The sequence below is a fragment of the Vulpes lagopus genome, chromosome 6 (genome assembly GCF_018345385.1).
Source record: "Vulpes lagopus strain Blue_001 chromosome 6, ASM1834538v1, whole genome shotgun sequence".
NCBI lineage: Eukaryota > Metazoa > Chordata > Mammalia > Carnivora > Canidae > Vulpes > Vulpes lagopus.
Window position 1 is genome coordinate 99,360,883 of NC_054829.1, and position 23,441 is coordinate 99,384,323.

At 34.7% G+C, this 23,441-nt stretch overlaps 1 protein-coding gene across 2 annotated transcripts in view; it reads left to right on the top strand.

The window, feature by feature from the left end:
* Nucleotides 1-23,441, top strand: part of BANK1 (B cell scaffold protein with ankyrin repeats 1) — a 294,852-nt gene that overhangs the window by 120,196 nt on the left and 151,215 nt on the right. For both annotated transcript variants that reach the window (XM_041760292.1, XM_041760293.1), the window contains exon 7: nucleotides 16,071-16,267. In XM_041760292.1, coding sequence (XP_041616226.1) covers nucleotides 16,071-16,267 — 197 coding nt within the window. The remainder of the gene's footprint in view (nucleotides 1-16,070; nucleotides 16,268-23,441) is intronic.

The following is a 23,441-nucleotide window of genomic DNA, read 5'->3' on the forward strand; positions in this document are numbered from 1 at the left end:
GTTAGTGTAACATAGAACTTTTGAACACAACAGTCATCAAAATAATTCATGAACAACTTTCCAGTATGTGAATCATCAGGGGCTATGAAATCAATATATGGTATTTTAACAGGCAATTTTCTACTGAGACACGAGATACTAGAATAGGAAATATCACAGTACATTCCTTAAAGCAAGAGTATGATTTTTGAGCAAATTCTGTTTTGGTTGTTGATTTATATATAAACACACGTGGTATGGGCCACTGTGAAATTGATTCGAATGCACCTGACATTGTGTGGTGATGAGACAGAGCAGCACAGCGGCCAGACAAGACTGCTTTAACCTCTCTGCAGCTCTCCCCTGTTTCAAGCTCTCCTCTGCAGAGTTTTGGGAAAGTCTTGCTGTGGTAGTTACATGAATTTCCCTAACTTCAGAACCCTTCCAAGGACTGGGTCATAAAGAGACTCCCCTGTCATGGACAGGGAAAAAAAATAGCTTGGCTTGTTTTTTGTTTGTTTGTTTGTTTGTTTGTTTGTTTGTTTTTTAAAGAGGCTACAGCTGCTGGTTCAATCACCAATGGGAGTTAGTTCATGAAAAAGGAAACTAGGTTAATTTGAGGCAGATTATTTACCTACATCCAGAGAAGAGTACTGGTTTAATTAAGCCCATGCCAGTTTTTTAGAACATGTCAAAACATATCCATTTACAACAAATAGCAATATCTTAATCTAACATAAGACAGCATACACTTGCCAGTGACAACTGAATGTATTAACTGGGAATATTACCTCCACATATGTCTATAAAATGTAGAGCATATAACTGAATATTAGGTGCAAATGTAGTAGTCACTGCAGCTCTAAGATTTGTCATGAACTTGTAATAAGTTTATGTTCATAGAAAATAGCTCATTTACCAAGGAGAGGAGAACCACATGCTATTGTGCTCTTTTTGTATCATCAAATAATTTAAACATACAGGAAAATATAGAGAACAATGCAAAAAACACCCTTGTATCCATCACCTCGCTTTGCCAAATCTTAACATTTTGTCACATTTGCTTCAGAGCTTTTATTTTTAAGAAATAAAATGCTAAATATCTAGTTGAATTTTTCTAAATCTCCCTCTGTGATTCCACACACTTGAAAAGTGACTGATTAAATTTCTTGTTTTAAATAAATTTCTTGATCATTCTCATGCAGTTCATTTTTTCTAGATACATTTGTTTCCATAATTTATGTTGTACAGTTTTGTATATTTCATGTAAATGATATCACATTTTTCCCTTCATCTTACTATTTTTGCCCAATATAGGTTTTTTTTTTTTGTATTTATACACCTGTCTGGATACATTGCTATTACAATACATTGACTATATTCCTTATGTCAGGCCTTATTCATTCCATAACTGGAAACCTGTATTCCTTTTTCAATTTAAATCATTTGAGAAGAAAATCAGGAGCAATGAAAAAATCAATCTGAAGTGTAAATGGTCAAGATTATTCCTTATTCTGGGATAAGAAGGAATAGGTGGTAGGGAAAAAAAGGTCATGTAAACACACTTTAAATTAGTTACAAACACATCACTGTTTAGTAAATACACTAAATTAGGGATAGATTTACACATAACACTAACGTAGTAATTGAGTAATTTGGAGATTTAGTATGTAAATTGACTGTGAAATTACAGATTTTTTTTCACTTCATTTTCTTGATAACTCAACCTATAGGTATAGATTTTCACAACTTCTACCAAGGACATTTTTAGCATATTCTCAAGTTACTTTTGTGAGCTGATGGTTCAATTTTTATCAAATAATAATAAAATAAAACAACCACTTTGAATTCTTTAAAATGTTTTCCACTTGAAAAACCAAAAAAAGAGTTATTCCTTTAGTATTATACCACTGTTACTCACTTTTACAGTATTTCTTTGAGGATTCTTTATTTCTCCAGACATGAAGTTTGAAAAGTTATGCTTATATGCATCATAACTGTGATTGAAGAATGTATATTATTTTTTTAAAAGTAAGACAGAAAAGAATGAAGGAAGCTAAAAAGATAATGTTGATACCAGGTCCAAAATTTGGCCTTTTTCACACTTATTATTCTCCAGAAAAGGAAGCACCACTGGCCTTGAGTCCATAGAGAGCATAGATAAGAAAGAACAGTATGTCCTGAAGAATCAGAGAAACCTCCCTGGTTTTAAGATGTATCCCAACACTGTGAAGATAAGCAATGTGCTATCTGGAGTCAAGCAACCATTTATGATGGTCAGTCATTCACATTTCAACAACATTTGTAATTCTTTCTCATTATGCCCATTTCCATTACTGTAACAACACATATTCTATAATATTTGAGAATTTTGTAATTATAGATGAAAAAGATGAGCCTTCAAATGTAATATATTCTCAAGTTAAGAGAATTTTGATCTAAAAGATTATATTAAGCAATCTTAGGTTTTCTTTCATATTATAAATGTAAACAAAGTTTCTCCTCAAACTCTGTATCAATAGATAGTATCTGTAGAGCAAATAATGGGAAGAATTATAGGTTTTTTAAAGACTTTATTCATGAAAGACAGACAGAGAGAGGCAGAGACATAGGCAGAGGGAGAACCAGGCTTCCCGCAGGGAGCCTGATGCAGGACTACATCCCAGGACCACAGGAACATGACCTGAGCCAAAGGCAGACGCTCAACTACTGAGCTACCCAGGTGCCCAATAATTATAGTTTGGAGTAACTCCCCAGGACCCCCAAAATTCTGCAAAAAAAAAATAAAAGTAATTGGAAATACAGACTGATTCAGAGTGAAATAAAGCACTACACAGAAGAAACAGAGAAAAGTTTCAATTAACTGCCTCATAGGTTCATTTTCCATGGTAGTGAAACTGAATTTCATTTGTTATATGCCCTTCCCCCATTTTAAGCATCTCCAAAGTTGAAGGATGTGTTCACACATACACACATTAGTATATGAATAGAAGCCTACAGGACAAAATTGTGAATAGAGCAATGTATAATACAAGGGACAAAATAGCAGATAAAAAAAAAAAAAAGTAACAGACCAGGCTGAGAATCCAAAGTATGTGGGAACAGCAGGGTTAACAGCACATGATAAAGAACAATAGAGGCTTAAAAGCTGAAGTAGTGGGATCCCTGGGTGGCGCAGCGGTTTGGCGCCTGCCTTTGGCCCAGGGCGCGATCCTGGAGACCCGGGATCGAATCCCACATCAGGCTCCCGGTGCATGGAGCCTGCTTCTCCCTCTGCCTGTGTCTCTGTCTCTCTCTCTTTCTGTGACTATCATAAATAAATAAAGAATTTAAAAAAAAAAAAAAAAAAAAAAAAAAAAAAGCTGAAGTAGTAGGCTGCATTGTGTCTAGCTGCTTTCATAGCATTTCTATCCTGAGAACCAGTTTCTGACTTGGCTCATTCTGGAAGCCAGAAAGGTGAGCTGGAAAGGCAAAAGTTGTAACCTTATGGAAGAAGTTGTTGATAATAATGGAAATATGGGAAATAAATGTGACCTCTACCCATGATACCTGACTGACTATAAGAAGTTATGTCCCCCATGCTCATTATCCACAGAATCTGAATAGACATTACCTCTATAAGAATATGACGTGTGATGCATGGTTGAAATATTATTTCTAACAATGATTATTTCTGAGATTGCTGTAAGACTGTACATTCCTCCAGGAAATAAAAGTATATGTATTTTAGCATTAAGTTTTGTCTTCTATTGTAGCCTTTACCATTGACAACCTGAAAAGATATTTTAAAATATGTAAGTCAGGGGTGCCTGGATGGCTCTGTTGGACATCCTACTCTTGGTTTCGGCTCATGCCATGGTCTCAGGGTTGTAGGATTGAGCACTGAGTCAGGTTCCACTGGTCCCTACAGTGTCTGCTTGTCCCTCTTCCTTCCTCTCTGCCCCTTCCCCTACTCTCTCTTTCTCTTTCTCTAAAATAAATAAAATCTTTTTTAAAAAAAATGAATAAAATATGTAAACTAAGACAGAAGAGGGAATCTCTTGGAGAAACAGTAAATAGGATGGAGAAGAAGTACTACCCCAGACATACTTTGTATATTTTACCGTTTTATTAGCAATCTGTGAGGTTATCCTCAGTTTTCCCGGATGTCCACTGTTGCTTAATTATTTGAACCAAGCCCCATTCTTTCTTGTATTTAGCATTTTGCTCATAAACTTTAGTGGACATCAGAATTCCTTGGAAGGTTTGCTAAAACCCAAATTTCTGGGCCCTACTCAGAATTTCTGATACAGTAGGTCTGGGATGGGCCCAGGAATTTCAAATTTCTCACAAATTCGTAGATGATGCTGATGCTACTGGTCTATGAGTCACCGATGAAAACCGCTGAGTAAACACAGCAATAATTGGCAGTACTGTCATATACATAAATAAAATTGACATGAATCCAATTAAAGTCAAGATAGCAGATTGATTTTTATCTTATCATTCCATGTCCCAGAATTTAAAGTCTGGCTGCAAATGAAGTAATCTTAGAGTGCTTATCTAAAAAATATATTTGTGTGTATCATTAGAAAAAACAAAAAAACCCTCATGAATTCTTAGACGTTAATGAACTCTGCTTTATAATAGGTACTCCAGATAGTATCTTCCAGATACTGAGGGAAGGTAGAAGAATATGAAATCAATAAAATACAAACCATACATTCAGAGGGCACCAATGACTAGGGAAGAGAAGACATCACAAAAATAAGTGCCACTGATATAGTGTATGCTCTACTAATAAGAGCTAACATCCACATTTTGCATACTCTGTGTGAAGAACAATTCTAAGCACTTTATTTACCTTAACTCATTTAATTCTTCACAAGAATCCCTAGGAAAGACAGTACCTGTCTTGATTTTCTACTTCTGATCTGTAGTATCTGACAGCAGAATGGAAGAAATGACATATGAGCTTTCTGAATATGCTGCTTGAATTCTCTACTCAAATAACCAAGACACATATGTTATTCTTCTCTGCGTCCACACAAAAAAATAAAGGGTTTTCAGAGGCAAAAGTAATAAGTTTAAATATGTAAGTTTATCATAGAGTTAGAGAAAATACATAAACATTGTCCATTAGTAACTGGTAACAGGAAAGAGGCTCTGTAATAGACATTTAATAAGAAAAATACATGCATGGGTTAGCCTCAATTATATACACACACTCACAGTGGAAGTGGACCTTTTATTATAAATTGAATAAGTTATTACTTAATGAATTCCTTCTTACGTTTGCAGGTGATGTGCAGTAGTGATTTGTAGTGTCACTGCATGTGTAAAAACTCATTCTATTGCTCTGAGAAGGATAGTAACTCAAAGACACAAAATAGTTTTTATGTCTTGTAGCCATGAGTTATGGTTTACCAAACCCACCATGGTCATTTTCTTCACCTCATTAGGCAGGATGCTCCAGAGAAATAGAATAGATGTATTAAGAGAGACAAAGAGACAGAGGGGGGTTTACTTTAAGGAACTGGCTCATGTGATTGTGGCGCTGGCAATTCTGAAATGTGTCCGTCATTCCAGGGGGCTGGAAATTTCAGCAGGAGTTGGTTTTGTTGCCCTGTGGTGACCTAGGAGCTAAGTTTATAGCCACTATGCTCTACTCAAAGGCCCATATGTCTAATTTAACTTATTGCTATGTAATTTATTGTGACAGCTACCTCATCAACACCCACACCTATACTTTTCCATGGCCACCATTGTCACTTTCCCTAATAAATTTCTCTTTCGCTTACCTTGTAACTTTGTAGCCATGAACCTGAATGTTATCTTAAATTCACCTCTTTCTTTCAGAGACACCAGACTCAATCAAGTCCTACTAACTTTTCTTTTAACGTGTCTGATATTTCCTTCCTTGTCCATTCCAGGCTGTCTCCACTCTAATTCAGGCCATCAGTTATTTCTCCTTGCTCCTGAAAAAACCTTCTAGCAGGTTTTTCTAACATGTTTCATTTTCCATCCTACACTTCAGTGCTCCCCAAACATTCTTATGTTCCATTTTTATTCTGTCCCTATGTTATGTATGATGGTGCTTCCAAAGGCATCTTAAGCTCTAACCAGTCCATTTATTGTTTCCAATACTGCCCAGATTTTCCTCCTTGCCTTAGTTCATTTTTATTATCAAAATTATTTAACTTTTTTTAAAGAATAAATCCATTGCTAAAGACTGTAAGAAGTCCTCAAAAATGCTGAATACTCTTGACTAGTGAAATCAAGCATTCTTGCCTGATATGTTGATTTACTGCTTCGTGGTGCATATCTTTTGGATTTCCATGTGCAACCCATACAAAGGCCAGTGGACAGCTTTCTATCTGTAAGTCATAGCCTCATGGGAGAGTGTACAACTTTATCCAGAGGGCTTCCACACTTAGATTGTTCTAGGTTTCCTGATTCTTTCTAGACTCCCTTCTGCTTCGTCCTCGCTTCTTAGTGTTTTTTATTGTCAAGATTCATCAGAGACAAAGTTAGTAATTTTCAAAAGTCATTTTTAAATGAACACAGAGGAACAGAATACAGTCACACATCTAGAGAAATGAAGCTTCTAGAGACTTCTTATTTTATTTATTTATTTTAGAGATTTTTTATTTTAAACAGAGATTCACCACAGATTGATTGGATTGGTTGAACTTGGAGCAGCCTTACGTGGGGCAGCATTACTCTTTTTATTACTTCATCACTGAGTTTGATACTGAGAAATGGATAATAAACCTGTTCAAATGTTGTAAGATTTAATTTTAATTGATATCATTCCAAGAACTGTTAAATGATGACTATGCATGCTCCTTTGCTTCTTAACATCACCTTTAGGCGTGGGGTCCCAGCTCTCAGGCTATTTATTGTGGCCTCATGGATTGCTTCAGTCTTCTTTTGCATGCTGCCTTATTTCACCCTGGCCATTCCTGGCCCACTGCCCTGGATGAGAAGATGTTTTACAGTGTGTCCTCAAATACTCTTTCTCTGGGATCAGACCATCTTGCGTCAACCTGCTGCTTAATGTTCTTCTGCTCTGCTATCACTCATTCCAACACTATGTGTCTGTGATTCCTCCTTTTCAACTCCATTCATTCATTAGTTGTCATATTTCCTTCCCTTTCCCTTTCTCTTCCTTCTTCCTCTTTTTCTCTTTCTCCTCTTATTACTACTGCTGCTAATTTTTGGTGAATTCTATTTGGGTACTCAGGAAAAATGAACTTTCTCTGGATTCAAGGTCACATGCTCCATTCATTTCTCATGCTTCATGTCAGTTATCATTCATATGTTTTGCATGCCAGAACATCAATCTTCCAGAACTTTATTTTTTTAGTTTTATAAAACTTCCAAATTTTAAGCATTTAGTTACAACAAAATATACAGAATCTACCAAAATTAATAAGATGTACAATCACTCAAAGGAATTTGTATTATCTGAGAACGGCACGGTAAGGATTCCCTTTCATCCTAGATTTTTCCTATTGTTTTGTCTAAGCGTGGTAAGTGGGAAAATAGGCAAAACAGAGTCAATGCCCTAGGACTGTCCTTCCTACTTCCAGAGTGGTTGCCAGTGTGGATCTAATCATGCCCAGTTTGGATTTTAACTTTGTATTGTAGGCTCTAAACACAGAGACAAGCAGGGAGAATGCCTCAGAAATCATAAGCTGAGATATTCACAGGTTCCTCTTCTAGCCCTATGCCTTTCCTGGCCTCACTCTGAATCAACACAAAGGACTGCACTCAGAGACTCCTTCACTGTGTGGAAGAAAGAAAAGAAGGCACCATATTTTGAAAATTTCTAGCCGTGTTGCAATGGGAAACAAATTCTAAACTCTCTCTCCAAAGGGAGAAGGGGCTTTAGATTGCATTAAAATGCAATTGATTTTCATTGTTCACGGTAGTTACATATTATACAGTCGCTGAATAGAGAATACTGAACATTGCTTTAGGAAAAATATAGGATTAGTTTCTTGCAAACCTCTGGTCACATTTTTGTCAACCCATCAATACATAAACTCATTTTTTGCATGCTTCTGTTTAAAAACACAGCATTTATATGTATTTTTGATTCATTAACATTGAACTCATTAACAATATCATTTAATTCATACCTGAACAAAGTTTATCTAACATACTTATTTTCTTCATAAAGCATATCACAGCCTTCTTGTGATTGGGAACACCAAACAACACCTCTGTATTGTGCCAGGGAGCCACTTTGTAAACAACTAAATCACCACCAACATCCAAAAAAAAACCCCACAAAAATGGGAAACATGTAGCACTACATAAACCACAAGGAAGACATTTGTTTAAAGTATGAGAGTTGAAATTAGAAGGCAGGGTGTTGCCTTGTTTGGACTCAGCGGGGAACATGCACTTTGGGTGACTCAGATTTTTCACTGCTCTTCACATATCTACAAAGACCACAAAAGGGCCACAATTTTTGATTTAGGGGTGGTGGGACACAAATAAATTTTTGTGAGTAGGAAAATTTGCAAATATGGAATTCCTGAAGAGTGAGGCTCAATAGTAGTTGTTTGTATGAAAGAATACATTGGACCTAGGTTTAATAGCTTATTGATTAGATGTTATTATCTTCACTTAAATGTTGAGAAAATCGTGATAAGCTCAAGTAGCTTATCCAAATAACATCATTAGTAAATGCTAGAATTGGGATTCTATCCATTTAGTCTGAGTTCAAAGCCCTAATGCTTAAGCACTAACTGCATGATATTGACTCCCAAATTAAGTAAATATTAAGTTTTAGAATTTTAAGATTTATAATAATAAAAAAATGTTATTTTGAACTTCATGTATTAAGATGAAACCAGGATTCATTTGAATTTAATGCTGATTAAGAATTTAACTGTTTTAACTAAAAAAAAAAAAAAAAAATCTGTTAAAAATCTTTAAAAAAAAATCTGACATGAAGTTTCCTGAAACAATTAACAAGGGACAAAGAAAATGGATACAACTTTCAATATTTTCCCATAAATTTTAAGATTCTATTTTATTTTTTTAAGATTTTATTTATTTATTCGAGACAGAGAGAGAGAGAGGCAGAGACATGGGCAGAGGGAGAAGGAGGCTCCATCCCAGGATTCTGGGATCATGACTTGAGCCAAAGGCAGATGCCCAACCACTGAACCACCCCAAGAAAATATTTTAGTAACAAGAATATAATTGCAATAGTTAGTGAGGTAAATACAAAATTGAGTTTAATACTAAAGTGTACTTCTGTGTATGTCCCACTCGTATTTTATGTAATACAAAAGATAACAACAAAACTGCAGCAAGGGTATTTGATGGACCATTATTTCCCTCGTGCATTTAATTTACATTGTCAAGGCAGTTATTTTTTGTGCTTGAATTTCTAAATAGGATTTTATGTTTACTATTTCGACAGGATTGAAGAATGGTACCTCACATGTAGCATTTTTGGTTCTCCTTTCATAGAACGGATTGCACCCAGAAATGCTCTGTTCTGCAGATCCACAGAAATATGAATGTTTTTATCAGAATCCAAATCCTATGATGAAAGAACAAAAATTATTAGCTTTCTTCAACCTTCATAAATATTATCCTTACTCTTTTAATTGATATCTCACCTATGACATGACTTCTTACCCAGAGAAAAATCAGAAGTCCCCAACCCTCTAATTTTATAAACAAAGAATCAGAGGTTCAGGGAGACAAAGGAATTTTCTTAAGCATTACAGATTTAGTGGCTGAGCTTAGATTAGAAAGCAGATATCCTGACTCGTCTCCTCTTTGTTGTGTGCTTCATTATTTTGTCCTAAAGTGGCCACCTGGTCATTCTACTTTGAGTGAATAAATATTTATGATTCCAGATAGTGATTTATGAGAACAAATGGATTACATGATCATGCACTTCCAGTTTGCATAGTCATCTTTTAAATTTTTAAAGCTTATATTCTAACCTTGGGTATATTCCCCATTCTATTATTCTGGTGAGCTGGATTAATCTTTTGAAAGCTTTGGTTTGATTACTTCAATCTAATTATTGGCCACCTTTTATAGGGATTACCTTGAACTGTTAGAAATGGCTCAGCACAAATATATGACTCAATTTCTTTACTATGTACCAATTTATTCATTTTTATTTGCAAAAACTAGTGAAATTGAAATTTCCTTGAAAAGGAGAGACATTTAATTCTGTTCTTTGAAATTACCATTCAACATACATTGGTTGAAACAACTGAAACTTGAAAATTTATTTCCATTGAAAAAGTCAAAAGCAAACTGACTATACTTTAATGTGAATTGTGGCTGCTTATTTACACCAAGAATATAAAAACAGATGCAATGAATCTTGATTAATTCAATGAAAACTTCCCTGAAATTAAGCAGATGTACACTATAGTTTAAGCAAACTTCACATGTTTTTTATATCTTCCTAAGAAATCCATTATTTTAATGCCTTTTAAGCCTTAGCAGTCTATATATATATACTTACCTAAATTACTTACCCATTATTTTAATCTAATAAGTAAGATTATAAGCTGCTTATAAAATAAATTTAAGTTTAAGAAAATTGCTAAATGGGGATGCCTGGGTGGCTCAGCGGTTGAGCATATGCCTTCGGCTCAGAGCGTGATCCCAGGATCCAGGATCAAGTCCCACATCGGGCTCCTTGGAGGGAGCCTACTTCTCCCTCTGCCTGTCTCTCTGCCTCTCTTTCTCTGTGTCTCTCATGAATAAATAAAATCTTTAAAAAAAAAAAGAAAATTGCTAAATGGTGTATGAGCTAAGACTAATAGGATTTCTGTTTCTCCTTAAGATGTACATCACAAGAGTCTACTGCTCCCATTGTAACAAGAAGCAAGATGATTTTCCAAATCAATCTCTTTTTTTAATCCAGCTGAAAGTCAATGACAAAAGAAATCTAAATAAACCAAATTCCAAAAAGGGACCAGTCCTTCACAAGAAAAAAGAAATTCACGACTTCCTTCATCCCTTACAGAGCAATCCACTATTGATGAGAAGTAAAGAGAAACCAGCTAAACATTTAGCAAACTTTAAATGGCTCTATTAGGCTAGTGTGATGGACAAAAATCTCAAAAAGCCCAATTACAGATCACCCAACACCTCTCTTGTAGGCTGTTTATTATAAGTGCATAGAGCTAGTAAACCAAGGGCTGGAGGGCAGGAAAGCTGAGAGAGATCCTTGAAAATATTCTGAGTCTTCCCTGAAGGCCCACTAGTGACTGCTGAAAAGTGAAAGGGGGACAGGTTTGCTGAGACAAATCCCACCAAAGGTTTTACCTATGGAAAGCAAGTTCCTAATACACAGAGGCATAAAAGCTGGAAGAAATACCTCCAAGTGATTGGGATGGGATGGTAAGGAGTCTGAATGTACTGCAGAGGCCCCACAAAATCTGAGAGAGATATTTTGATGTGAAGAAGTCTGGAGGCAGGACTGGAGGAAGAAAAAAAAAAGAATTATCTGCTAACCCAAAGGTGACAGCCAAGCCACTGAAGTTTCTTGAGTCTCAGTAGGGCTCAGATCCCAGGTTGTGTGGAAGAAAGCTGTGATCCTGCCCTCAAAATATCTGAAGCCAGTTGTTAATTGAAGCTATAAAGATGTAAAAATGACCAAGCTCAGTTCACCTACAGATAAATTTGACTCTGATCCCAAGTATTGTTGTCTGACTAAAGAAATGGTGTGCCTTATTCTGGGGGTAAATATAATTTACTTCAGTTCTTTAATACAATGCTAAGTGTATAACAAAAAAATTACAGGAAATATGAAGAAGGAATAAAAGGTGATTCCTGGTCAAGAAAATAGACAGTGATTTCAATATACAGATATTGAAATTTTTAGATGGACCATTAAAATAATTATGATAAAATGTGATAGAATCTATTGTAAAAGTTGGGCAACAAGAATTAATTTTAAATTAAAATTATTTTTATCAGATTAGAAATTATCATAAAAAAGGAAATCCTTGAAATATACAATATCAGAAAAATTTTTTAAAAATTAGATGGGCTTACTTATAGACAAAACAAAGAAGAAAAGAGAATCAGTAAACTTGAAGACAGTCCAAATAAAGTATTCAAAACAAAAAAGAGATGAAAAATCTAGACTCAAAATAAAGCCATAAAAAAGAACAAGCTCAGTTCATCTACATATCAATTTGATTCAATTCTGATCCAAGCTGTATAGGATAATATTAAATAATCTAACATATGTGTATTTGTATTCCCTTAGTAAAGGTGACAGAATGAGGCAGAAAAATATTTGAAGAAATATTGGCCAAGAATGATCCAAAATTGATGATTGACATCAATCCACAGATTCAGTAAGCCCTGTAACTCCCAAACAGAATAAATACAAAAATATATACCTACACACACCATAGTGAAACTGCTGAAAATCAAAAGTAAAAGTAAAATCTTAAAAGTAGCTGTGGGGGGAGAAGGAGAAGGTGAGGAGTTTGTGTTGGAGAAAGCGCATTCCATACAGGAAAACAATTGTAAAAATGATATCTGACTTCTCATCAGCAATAGAGGCCAGAAGACAATGCAATACATAAGTATATATGGTTCCACTTATTTGAAATCCAATAATAAGTAAAACTTACCTATGTTGATAAAAATTAGAAAGTAGTCACTTCTAAAGTGGAGAATTGACTAGAATGAGACATGAGAGAATTTGCTGTGGTGATAGAAGCTTTCTTCAGCTTATTTTTGGTTGTGGTTACTTGAGTGCAAAGAATTGTTAAAACTCATCAAACTCATCAATGCAATTTGAAATTATACTTTTATAAAAAAATTTAAGCCCTAGAAACATAAATATCTTTAAAAAAGAACTATAGTGATCGTGTGATTGCAAACATACCTGTTCCAGATACAGAGGAATCCATTCATATCTCAAATTCTCATAATAACCAAATCAGGGTGAAAATATAAAAAGTATGATTTTATAAAAAGCATATACATAAAATCCTGTAGTAGTTCCTAGCATAATCATACCTGTATTGACATAAATGCTTTTATTCATATATAAAATATATTATATCCACATACTGAGTATATTTAATTTGATGTTCTACAAAAATAATGCTAAAGATCATGATCTAATTAACATTAAAATAACTAATATAGCTCCTCTGAATCATTTCAAATTCTTTAAAAAGTTAATGTTGTCATATTTTAATTCAAAAAACTTAAATTAGAATTTTTTTAGTTATTGACCATGTATATTAGCAGGCTGAGCATTTCCTACTTAATGAAAATAAGCAGACAAAATAACCTCACTCAAGATAATAAAAAGCATTGCTGTAAATGATCATATAGGCCAGTTTAAAACCAATTCACCATTTTATAAAAGAGCAGCTATTCTAGGGGCAGATTATCAGGATGGTCAGTACTTTGGAATAATGAAAAGAATCAGGGAACTTAAGGTTGGAACAAAGATGAATTAGGACAAGGATACTTTATTTGACAGAGAAGAGAGAAAGGGAAGGAAACTAATATTTTTTGAGTGTCTATTATGTTTCAGACACTTCTCTGGGCACTTTTTCTATGTCCGGTCACTTAATTATCTTGATAGCCCTATAAATTTGGAAGAGAATTAAGTAATTAGTAGCTTGTTGAAGTTCACATACTGAATACTGACTCTAAGCCTGTGCTCTTGTGACTATTATATTCTATATTGCCCGAAGGATATGAATACATGAGAATTGAGAAGAATTACCTTTCACCTCAACAGAAGTAATAATTGTCTAAAATCAGTGTTGTCTAATCAAGACACAGTCTGCCTTAGGAAGTAAAGGACACTGTCTCTAGAGGTAGGCAAGCAGTACCCAGAGCATCTCTTATAAATTCTAGGAATACAATTCTAATACTGGGTAGGAAACTGGAAAGATACCCTTTAAGGCTCTTTCATGACTATAACTTCACAAAATATATTAGTATATTAGTGGATTTTAAGCTACCACTAAAAATGAAGTAAAGAAATGGAAAATAAAGAAGCCAACCTTTAAACCTGTAGCACCCTTTAGTATCATCACTATAAATTTAAATCAGCAGAACTTCCATTTTTGTATCAGAAAACACAGTTTAAAGTAGCACAACTATTAAAAAATGTACCCTGAAAAGTCATGAACACTTGTCACGGTCCTAATTACTCTCTTTGATATACAAGAGAGATTCTTAATGAAGGTGGTTGTTGATTTTAATATTATAGTACCTTAAGCTTGAGGGATTTACTGACAGGAAGTCAGTGAGGTTAAAAAGTGACTGCATTCTCATAATGATTAAACATTTATTTAATGATAAAAACATTTTAAGCTGCATTGACAGTGATTTAAAAGTTCACCAGAATAGCAATGTGTGGGAATAATGCATAATGCATTGATTGCCAGGTGATGTTTTTTTTTTTTGCTTATTGTATGATGTGTCAATGAGAGAGATGACCAAAGGCATGTAAAAATCTGACATTATCATGTAAATTTTTTTTCATTAACTTTGTCCTGGTTTAATGATAGAAAATTTTATTTATGGTACCTTTTAATGAAAATAAATAAAAATTATATCTTAATACCTTTTTAAGAAACTAGATTTTTATTTCGAAAATGGTACCTACTTTAGACAGTTTCAGCTTTCACAAGCTCACCTTCATAAAATATTTGGTAAATTTTGACACACTGCATACCATATAAGAAGGGACTGGTGTATTTATTGTTGAAATATAACCATGGAATTTACCTATGGCCATTTAGTATTAACACATTTTGAAGGGTAAAATATTTCCTTACAGTAAGTTCTTAATGTATCCTAGAGGTTTATGTTTTGTTTCCTATTAAACCATAAAAACCAATAAGCTAAATAATTTATTCTGCCCTGAAACACCCAAGTGAATTGAAAACTCAAAATCTAACTCCCCTTATTTCCCTTTTTTCCCCTTTAATCTACAAAATAGTAAAGAGGTAAATAAAGCCAGTTTCAGTGTTCTAAAACATTATGGTAGAAAATTGACTTTTGCTTTGACACCTTCATTTCTGTTGCTGTAAGTCTTTGCATTACTTGCTTCTGATAATGCCACAGCTATTCAAGCAAGCTGGTGTGTAATTTCTATAACACATTTTTTCCAGCTAGGTGTGAAAATATAGAATAATAACAAACCATCACTATTCTGTGTGTGTTTTGTCATTGCAATAGCTGCTTGCATTCACCATTTTATAATTATACATAATTAATACTTCTAATTGATAGCTAACAACTAATTATGAAATTCAAACTCCAAAACATTGATACAAAAGCTGTAAAATCCTGATGGAAATTTCCATACTAAAAATATTTATAAAAGTACTCACCTGTATTTTCTGTTGCAGTTCCTTTTTGAAACAAAAATTTCACGTAAAGATCTAATATAACCCCTCCAGCAATTATGTGTCCATTTCACCTTCAGAAGGAAGCAAACCAGGCATGGCAGTAGAAAACACAGAAAGGTTTTATAGTTGGACCTATTTTATATTGTTTTTTAGTGTTTTGCTAATGTTGAAATATATTCAAAAGAGTTACTGCAATATGATATTTTTGTTCTATTTTGTTTTATTTTTAAGAGGTTTATGTCTTTCCAAGTTAAACTTACCCCACAGGTAAGACTGAGGCATTAATTTGTTAATGAGAATATTAGTTTATATTTATTGTATGATGAGAAATAGGAAGGAGATGCCTCATTGTTAAAATGACTGATGGTAGGGGGCTCCTGGGTGGCTCAGTCAGTTAAGCGTCTGCCTTTGGCTCAGATCATGATCCCAGGGTCCTCGGATGGAGCCCTACATCTTCGGGCTCCTTGTTCAGTGGGGAGTCTGCTTGCCCTTCTGGCCCTCACCCAACTCCTGCTCTCTCTCTCTCTCTCTCTCTCAAATAAATAATATCTTTCTTAAAAGCCACTGATAATTTCTTCTATGCAAAATGACACTGAAAGCCTGTTCTACTTTGTAAGAATTACTTTTAGTACTAGATTGTGTTCAACTTTTTCTTATGGAATTCCAGACATGATAAAAGCATATTAATCCTATTACCTCTTATGTTTACAGATACTCATTTCAAAGAACTTCCAACTCTTCTCCACTGTGCAGCAAAATTTGGTTTAAAGAACTTGGCTATTCATTTGCTTCAATGTTCAGGAGCAGCATGGGCATCTGAGATGAAAAATTTCGAGGGTTCAGATCCAGCACATATTGCTGAAAGGCATGGTCACAAAGAACTCAAGAAAATCTTTGAAGACTTTTCAGTAAGGTTTTTTTTTTTCCATTTTATCTCAAGAACTCTTTTTATAAAGCTTGTGTGTATGTGTGCGTGTGCTCTTTTGGAAATGATGCTATTGCTCAGCAAGTTTATAGTGTCTTTTGGTCCTGAGTCATTCATTGTGTTAAAAGCATTTTGCAAGATAGGTCAACTTGTTTAGTATCACTATAAACCAGCTCTGACTCCACACTTCCTCCCCTAAATAGTCTTTTTTAAAACTTGTCTTTCTAGCTTCTATATAGCCTGTTCCATATTGGAGAGGAAATGGTGAAAAGGATATGAAAATCCATTACCTTTGTTCTTTCATTCAAAAGCTTAAGTAAGATACTATTATGCTCATGAAATCAGATAATAATTATTAGGTTAAAGGAATACATTTTGATAATCATTCAAAAAGTCTACTCCATAAAAAGTTAATTCATGTTAAATTTGTTTCTCATATGTGATTCCTTTTCTCTCTCTGTTAAGTCTCAGATTCTTATTATATAGGTTGAAGTCCTAGATTTCAGAAGGACATTAGTTTAGAATTAGTAAGAATACAACCAAGGTAGATTTTGAAGAAGGGGATACTACCTTAGTATATAGAATACACTTTGTCTTTTCGTAATCAACTTTAGAAGAAAAATTATTTCCTCTTGTAATAGGGGAAACATATGCACATTTTGCTTAAGAAAGTGAATTATGCTTCTGATGGTTCTTTGGAAAATATAAGACAATAATTGTCTTAGTGAATATGTCAAAATTAGTCTTTAGATTCTCAGAAGATAAATAATTTTATTGCTGATGAACAGTTAATATAGAACATTGAAATGCCGTGGGTCACTTCTGGTCTTTTTAGCATTCATTCTGATTATTAAATTTAGTCAATGTAAAATTGAACTTTATAAACCATTGATATTTGTGACTTCCAGAGAGTGAAATGACAACCAATCTAACTTTTTTCCCACTTTTAAGAAACAGAAAAATAGTTCTAAGAATAGTATAGTGTGGATTTCATTCACAGTGAATTACAATAGGATATCTTTGGCTTGTATTTAAAATAAATACAAAAATGAAATAAATAAATAAATAAGGTTTTGTAATAAAATTGGAGAGGTTCCTATTTTTATTCTATATCCTTCATATCAGGAATAAGAATTATTTTTATCCCTAAAAAGATTTCAGATAGTAATTCTCAGATATCTAATGAGTACATTCATTTAAGTAAGTATCCACTTTATGTAAGTATCCACTCACCAATGCTACATGGTATGTATCTCCATTAAGTCAATGAATCAATTTAGCCTTGAGCATATTTGCCTACAGTACTCTTGTGCAGTACATCTTGGTTGCCTGTCTCAATTTTCTACAGCCCTATTCTCAAATGTTTAACCACTGGTGGACTGTAGTTAAAATTTTCTGTGAAAGTCTTTAGCATCCATGGTTGCTTTCTAAGATAAACCCTGATTTTCAATGAGTGATACTTCCACTTTTCCTTCTCCAGTGAAGACCCAGCTTTTAACAGGTGCAGTCCCCCATAGATAACATGACACTAGATAATAATGAAAGTAGAGATGAACATAAATTCAAAGGTAGCATCTGATGGATATAGGAAATAATTTTCTGTTTCTCTTACATCCTCTGGGTATTTGCACCTCTGCTCCTGCAGTAATAGCAATGATACAAGTTGATGGTATTATAGTATTATTATCTATGATAGTACTGAAAACATGAAAGAAATGTCAGTGTTAATTAGATAACATTCTCAAAAAAACGAAAGCTATTCATTCATAATGAAGAGATTCTGTGTTCTAATCACATTCTGATAAATCTAAGATTGTCATCACTATGTGTTCAAATTTTCCATTAAAAAGACTTTCTATTAATTATTGTTTCAGAATTGTTGAAAGGAGTAGATATTTTTTCAGGTTTGAGGTTTCCAATCCAATGAACCATACTTCTGTACAGAAGAAATATATATTTTTAAACACAAATTAATTTTGCCCCCAAATGATGGACTGATGTGTTCAATTCTTCCTAATATCCCATCATTGAGACACTGTTAATTTTATAATTTCGCAGAGAATTACAACACAGTGTGTTTGGTCAGCTCTGGATAAAGTGGGTAGAAGGAAAAAGCAATTATTTTTAATAATACAGAGGAAAAAAAACATTGGCAAGCATTCATAAGCAAATAAATGCCATCCATATCTTAGTGAAACCATATGAATAATAAGGAAAAAGAAAAAGAAGAGAAGCTTCAAATCACACCTCTTACATTTCTTCATGACATTTTTCCTTTGAGAAGCCAATAATTTATACAGAATATATGAGCAGAATCTTTTTATTGTGAATAAATAGCTTTCGTGTTTTGAGAACATTATCTAATTAATACTTACATTTATTTTCATATTTTCAGTACTATTATAGATGATAATACCATATATTTCTAAAATCCATAAGGTCTTTCAAATAAATTACTCTATATTTGGTTTCTGACAATGTCTCTGAGACATTACTCTGAAAGGTGGATGGACAAAGAAGATAAGGCTTGGTATTTGAGTCCACAACTGAATGTGAACCACTCAACAGAGTTTTAAAGAAATCCCAGACTATTTCAAATAAAAAATAGCAATATTGACAATTCAGCTTTCTGAAAACTTAATCTTTTAAATAAAAAAATACCTTAAAAATTAAAAATCACCTGGAACTTGGCCACAGATTAAGACATACTTTGTGATTCAACATATACAGCAAAAATTAGAATGCATTTTAAGCAAAATAATATATTTCCTTGTATTATGTAGAATATGTCACTCCATCCATCTCTAGTTTAACGCACTTAACAAAATGATGACATCAATGTGTAAATGGATAGGGCGTTATAGATATGTCCTTCTCTATTAGCTGGCAGTGGAGTTGGAGAATAGATGTTTAATTCTCTTAGGAATAACGTTCAGATTATTATCTTTTTTCTTACGCCACAGTGTTCACTTAAGTAGTTTTATGTATATGTGAATAAGATCTTAAACATAAATCATTTTCATTAAAATTAAGGAAATAGAAAATCAGCTTTCCATGTACTTTCTCTAGCTGGCTTTTCAGAAGGACTTTTCCCTGGAAATATTTCTTTTTTTTTTAATTTTTATTTATTTATGATAGTCACAGAGAGAGAGGGAGAGAGGGGCAGAGACACAGGCAGAGAGAGAAGCAGGCTCCATGCACCGTGAGCCCGACGTGGGATTCGATCCCGGGTCTCCAGGATCGCGCCCTGGGCCAAAGGCAGGCGCTAAACCGCTGCACCACCCAGGGATCCCCCCTGGAAATATTTCTATTGCTCACAGCTGTGATGAGATTCCTGGGGCATCTTACTCTCATTAACCCATCCCAACGCTGCTGCTCACTGACTCTGTAGACAGTGGCCTTATGTGTGAGTGTGTGTGTGGGAGAGAGAAAGAGAGGGAGGTGGAGAGAGCGAGTGAGCGAGACAGATTCCTCTATGGTCTGTTTGACAATAACCCTGGACTTTCTTTTCAAATGGTCCAGGGTTTAGAATGAAGGTGCAGAGAAGTAGATGCTGAAGCATATTGAGCTCCCTTCAGAAAGCAATGATTGCCTGGGATAAAGAACCTATTACTCAGAAGTTAGGCTTTATGTTTAGGCCAGGGAATATCACTCTTCTTGACTCCTTATATCTCTCTGTATTAGCATTGCTCTCTCGGTGCTTTATATGGTATTTGCTCTCTAGTAGATTGTTCGTTTAATTTAGCATATATTAGTATATACTAATTCAGTCTAAATAGCAGCATACCCTGCTTTGCCAGTGCAGTTTTCCTTTCTTTTTTTTTAAATAATAAATTTACTTTTAATGGTGTTCAATTTGCCAACATACAGAAAAACACCCAGTGCTCATCCCGTCAAGTGCCCCCCTCAGTGCCCGTCACCCATTCACCCCCACCCCCTGCCCTCCTCCCCTTCCACCACCCCTAGTTCGTTTCCCAGAGTTAGGAGTCTTTATGTTCTGTCTCCCTTTCTGATATTTCCCACACATTTCTTCTCCCTTCCCTTCTATTCCCTTTCACTATTATTTATATTCCTCAAATGAATGAGAACATATAATGTTTGTCCTTCTCCAATTGACTTATTTCACTCAGCATAATACCCTCCAGTTCCATCCACGTTGAAGCAGTGGTGGATATTTGTCATTTCTAATGGCTGAGTAATATTCCATTGTATACATAGACCACATCTTCTTTATCCATTCATCTTTCGATGGACACCGAGGCTCCTTCGACAGTTTGGCTATTGTGGACATTGCTGCTAGAAACATCGGGGTGCAGGTGTCCCGGCGTTTCATTGCATCTCCATCTTTGGGGTAAATCCCCAGCAGTGCAATTGCTGGGTCGTAGGGCAGGTCTATTTTTAACTCTTTGAGGAACCTCCACACAGTTTTCCAGAGCGGCTGCACCATTTCACATTCCCACCAACAGTGTAGGAGGGTTCCCTTTTCTCCACATCCTCTCCAACATTTGTGGTTTCCTGCCGTGCTAATTTTCCCCACTCTCACTGGTGTGAGGTGGTATCTCATTGTGGTTTAAGAAGCTTTTGCACAGCAAAGGATACAGTCAACAAAACTAAAGACAACCTACAGAATGGGAGAAGATATTTGCAAATGACGTATCAGATAAAGGGCTAGTTTCCAAGATCTATAAAGAACTTATTAAACTCAATACCAAAGAAACAAATAATCCAATCATGAAATGGGCAAAAGACATGAAGAGAAATCTCACAGAGGAAGACATGGACATGGCCAACAAGCACATGAGAAAATGCTCTGCATCACTTGCCATCAGGGAAATACAAATCAAAACTACAATGAGATACCACCTCACACCAGTGAGAATGGGTAAAGTTTTCCTTTCTTATAAGCCTAGAAGCTGATAATGGGGAATGGGTTCCCTTTCCCTCCCACTTTTAAGTGCACAGGGGGTGCTCAGCGTGTATTTACTCATTGATGAGGCAGAAGGTAAGTGTCAAATTGATCTCACTTACCTGATAATATCCTTAACTAGGTCCCATGATGCAAATAAAATAACTGGTTATATTCTCTTTATATTCAGGGTTTTTTAAAGTTCAGTTTTAGAGAATTCCTGGACAAATATCCCAACTGCTAACCTCAGCATATATTTTTAATAGGCCAGCCTACAATGAATTTTAAAATTTTGGCTTTTGTTCAATATTGATATTCTGTTAGAACCAAAGAACCTGGAACAAGGCACATAACTGAACTTGACTGCATGCATTACACTTTCATGTTTCAGTTATGCTTTTGGAACTACCTAGCAACCTCTTTCTAAAATCCCATTAGATGCACCAGAGTGGCAATTACAGAATTTTGCCCCTCTGCAAGTCTGCAAACCCAGTTTTAATACTCTAATTCTGCAGCTCTTAGCATTCCTTCAACTGCCATATCCCCTCTCATTTGCCAAATTTTCCATTTTTCTCTTCACATAAGACTTTGAGATCCAGCCAGCTCTGGATTTGAATCTTGACTTCATCAAATACCAAGTTTGCATTCTTGAACAATCTCTTTGCTTTCTCTTGGCTTTAGTTCCTTTATATGCAAATGGAAAAAAAAATAATTCCTTACAGAGTGTTTTTAGGACTTGATGAAATAAATGTGAAAGTATTAAATCTATAGTAGATCCACAATATCTACTTTGTCCTTTGGCTCAGGCTTTGGTATTGGTTTCCCTGACACTGCCATTCTCCTAAATCTCCACTGACCCCTTATGAGCTTCTTCTCTTACCCCAAACAGCTAAGGTTCTTCCTGTATAATCTTTTCTTATGATTGATAGCTAAGTCATTGTCTTTAACCTTGGCCTTTATCTTGACTTAAGACTCCAGTTACAGTTTGCAAGCATTGTTATCTTTGATGTATTTGATTCAGATGTGGGAAGTCTCCGGTATCCTCACAAGGGTCACACCCCTGCTCATGGTGGCTAAATGGTCTTTAAAGCCCCTTGCAACCTTATGTTTTTATAATCATTTGTCTTCTAATTTCTCAGAAACCTTCCAAACTTGAGTTCTTTTGTTTTTCTCTGGTTTCGTTAAAACCAATTAGCTTGTGTAGAACAGAATAGTCTTGAGCTGTCACTTACATGCCTGCTGGTCAAAAGGAAATGCAATTTCAGTGAGTGCAAAATTAATCACAAATGTTAATTAGAGCAATCAGTATTGACACCATAGCTTTAGAGGCTAGACCTCATGAAATAAACACAATGACATTATGCTTTCAGAATGAAAAGTATACAAAAGCAAATGAATTGAAATTTCATTGAGAAAATACGAGTCTTGGAAATTCTTGTCTATTAATTGGCTTTGAATTTCAGTCATTTTTGATGATTTAAGATACGAAAAGGAATTTCATGTAATCCAATGTAGAGGGGATATATACTTTTCTACTGGTATTGTGGCATGGTTTCTACTTTGTATAAAGCCCTCTCCAAGGTCAGATTATATATGAGAAAAATGCAGAACCACATATATTTTTTAAAAAGAATATTCACCAAATATCATAGCTCTGAGCCAGGCAGTATGATTTCTTCATTTTCCTTATGTAGCAACACCTTCCTTGTGATATATATGGATGTGAGAAATTAAAGATTATGTCTGACTTATTTTGCCTCCAAAAATATAATATAAAAGAAAAATAGATGGTACCAGTTGAAGGCTAAATCTTGGGTTTGTTTTAAATAAATTAATTAACTTTCACTTGGTCCAGGAAATCAGTAGTCTCTTTAATTTTAGTTTGGCAAGTCAACTCATTGACTTATTCAACAAATATTTATCAAGTACCTATTAGGTTTCAGTATTGTTCTAAAAACTAGGAATTCAAAACAGACCAATTTAAACTCTACCAGGAAAAAAAAGACAGACTATAAACAAGTAAATAATTAGGACATACAAGGTGTCAAGTAAACATTAGTGTTTCAGACCAAGAAGAAATAGGAAACACTACATTGAGTTGAGTGATATGTGGGGAGAGTTTTGGGCAGAAATTTTGAAATGAGTAGGGAAGTCCTCACTGTAAAGGCAGCCTTTGGGTAACAATTTGAAAACTATGAAAACCATGCAGATATCTGGAGGGAAAGTATTCCAATAAGAGAAAACGAGCACA